The following is a 2,925-nucleotide window of genomic DNA, read 5'->3' on the forward strand; positions in this document are numbered from 1 at the left end:
GCACAATGTACATCATTAGTTGATTGATCTCACTAGTTCAGGATCATAGTTTCCCTTAGGATTAGTTGCTGCTAGAATAGAACAACGAGTGTTTAACTTGCACACAAGGCCAGCCTGTAATAATAATAATAATAATTAATAAATAAATAATAACAATAACAATAATAATAACAAACAAGTCCATTCAGGATTGTCTATATTCATCATGCATAATTGGAATGAAAGAGGTCTGAAATCATCACATCATACCTTTGCAACACTAATAGTTTGTTGCTCCATTGCTTCATGTATACAGGATCTGTCCCTATCATTAATACTATTAAACTCATCTGTAGTACAAGAAATAGGAGAAGGGAGAACAAAAAGAAGCAAGAGAAAGAAACTGAAAATTTGCTTGTTTGTTAACATCATGCTTACACATACCTATGCAACACAGTCCACCATCAGCTAATACTAAAGCACCAGCTTCTAACTGCCATTCACTCCCATCCTATTTATATATGATCACAGTGTTAAAAGGATATAGTCATGTACATATACATGCAGTTCATAGTGTGTAGGGATTTGGAGTCCCATATCAAACATAAACATAAATTTACATTTTTGAATTTTTTGGAAATTGGTAGTTTGGTACAAAATTTTTTAATGAAACAATTCATAAACCATCACAACAAATTTAGAGCCAAAAGGCTATGCATGAATATTTCGCTCATCAGAGGAAAGGATATTGTTTTGCCTTCTTGGAGAAAATTTTTAAAATTCTTTTAAAAAGCTAAGTCGTCCAGATTTTTTGATTATCGTACAATTTCTAATATACATGTATTATGTTTTATAACAGGTTTGAGCTGATTCTAATCAAAGCCAGATACCTAAGAATTCTCACAGAAGTTGGTTAAAGACGTACAAAAATTATTATTAATTATTACCTTAACAGCAGCAACAGTGAGTCCAGCACTAGTAGTACCCACTCCAGTAGTTAATACAGAACGAGGACTGAGACTTGAAGCAAACTTGAGAAACTGAGATTTTCCAGTGCCTAAAGAAACAAGACAAAACACAGTTCACTAAGTGTAAGGAAGACTGACTACTGAAATAAGAAACAAGATGGCAACAGTTGAAGAAATAGTATCAGGAATCTTTCATACTATTATTAGGGACATCAATATGCAATAGAAAATGTAACAAAAATTGGGGGCAATTTTGAAGGTAATTTTTGCAAAAAAACCAAGGGCATTTTCAAAAATTGGGCTTTAATAATGCACATAACTCAAAAATTTACAGTAAAATCAGCTCAAACACACAACATAATGACATCAATAGGTTTTTTAAATGTAATAAAAACTGGAGGTAACTTCAGAGCCTTTTTTTTGCAAAAAACAATGGGCTATAGCCTTGGGTATTTTTCAAAATTTGGCCAGTTTTTAAAAATGCTCATAACTCAAAAAATTTAAGTCGGAATCAGTTCAAACTTTCTATGCAGCATAAGGACATCAATATGTATCAGAAAATGTAATAAAAACTGGGGATAATTTCAGAGCCATTTTTTGCAAAAAACCATGGACTACAGCCTTGGGTATTTTTCAAAATTCAGCCAATTTTTATAAATGCTCATAACTCAAACAATTTAAGTTGGAATCAGTTTAAACTTTCTATGCAGCATAATGACATCAATGCATGTAAATATTAGAAATTTAATATTGTTTTGTGCTTTCTTCTAAAAGGCAATCAACAAATTTGTTCTTAAAAATTGCTAAGTGTTTCGTCACCCCATTTCTAAAGCATGTTTTCTTATTCCAGCTCTTTGTTCATCACTGTAACCATGACAGACATACGTATATGTACAATAGTACATGTAGTTAAATCAAGTACATTTTATTTCAGTTTTGATTTGAATCAGACTATTGACCTTTTTACTGAAGAAGGAACTCATTCAGATAATGGGCCATTAGCATGGACAATAACAATAGATTTCTTCAAGTACATGTAGTGTACATGTACTTGAGCAGTGCCATGATAATTAATGTGTGGCTTTGGGAAGAGTTAATTAAATGGGGGTGCAGTGTGTTCATTAGTTAATTTATTTTTGCAAATTTATTTTCGTAATAAATTATATAAAGAAATATGTGAAATCCACAAAAATTGCACAGCTTGAAACAAACCACTCATTCGGTATTTTGTTAGGTGCTTTACTATACACAAATACATGTAGCATGGAAGACATCATAATATACATTATACATCAAAGATGATCAAACGACATGAACATATACAATTCCCAGTATATTATACCTGGATCTCCTACTAGTAGTAAGTGACAGTCACCTCTAACACGAGTGCCAGACTCATCAACATACTACAATAAATGAATTTATACATTACTTCACAATTTACAATTACTACATGTATAGTATGCACTGTAAATGCTACATTATAATACAGACTTCATGAAATACAGACAGTAAAAGTACTTAATACAAGTGCACATGTATATATGCACTCAACAGTCAAGGCTTTGCCATACACATGTGTATTGGTATTATAATACATGTAAGTATCACAGTAATTTTCTAATCATACAAAATTCAAAATAAGCAAAATAATTAAATTAAGGATAGAAATATTATGTACATACATGTAAATAGCAAAACTAAGGTACATGTATAAATATTAAACTGACCTGGACCCCTCCAATGAGAGCTAAGCATATACAAAGCTTAACTACATATAGTCCAAATACTTGAGGACAGAAACTAGCAATAATTACGTTACGACCTTCCAATGGATTGTCCTTATAACTACACCAAAAGGCATCAAAAAACGACTTCTAAAAATTAATAAAATTATTCATGATACAATAAAATATAAGAATGAAAACAATACCATTTCATCAGTGATGTCATTCTTCTCTTGACTAGATGTCTTCAG

At 31.4% G+C, this 2,925-nt stretch overlaps 1 protein-coding gene across 1 annotated transcript in view; it reads right to left on the bottom strand.

Moving 5' to 3' along the window:
- Positions 1–6: 6 nt before the first annotated feature.
- LOC109588381 (probable DNA helicase MCM9) overlaps positions 7–2,925 on the bottom strand; it is a 3,952-nt gene continuing 1,033 nt past the window's right edge. Inside the window, exons 4-10 of the mRNA XM_020004555.1 lie at positions 2,881–2,919; positions 2,678–2,824; positions 2,290–2,353; positions 927–1,036; positions 424–490; positions 250–329; positions 7–114 (exon numbers count right to left, since the gene is read on the bottom strand). Coding sequence (XP_019860114.1) covers positions 16–114; positions 250–329; positions 424–490; positions 927–1,036; positions 2,290–2,353; positions 2,678–2,824; positions 2,881–2,919 — 606 coding nt within the window. The 3' untranslated portion in view covers positions 7–15. The remainder of the gene's footprint in view (positions 115–249; positions 330–423; positions 491–926; positions 1,037–2,289; positions 2,354–2,677; positions 2,825–2,880; positions 2,920–2,925) is intronic.

The sequence above is a fragment of the Amphimedon queenslandica genome, unplaced genomic scaffold (genome assembly GCF_000090795.2).
Source record: "Amphimedon queenslandica unplaced genomic scaffold, v1.1 AMPQUscaffold_12123, whole genome shotgun sequence".
Taxonomy (NCBI): domain Eukaryota; kingdom Metazoa; phylum Porifera; class Demospongiae; order Haplosclerida; family Niphatidae; genus Amphimedon; species Amphimedon queenslandica.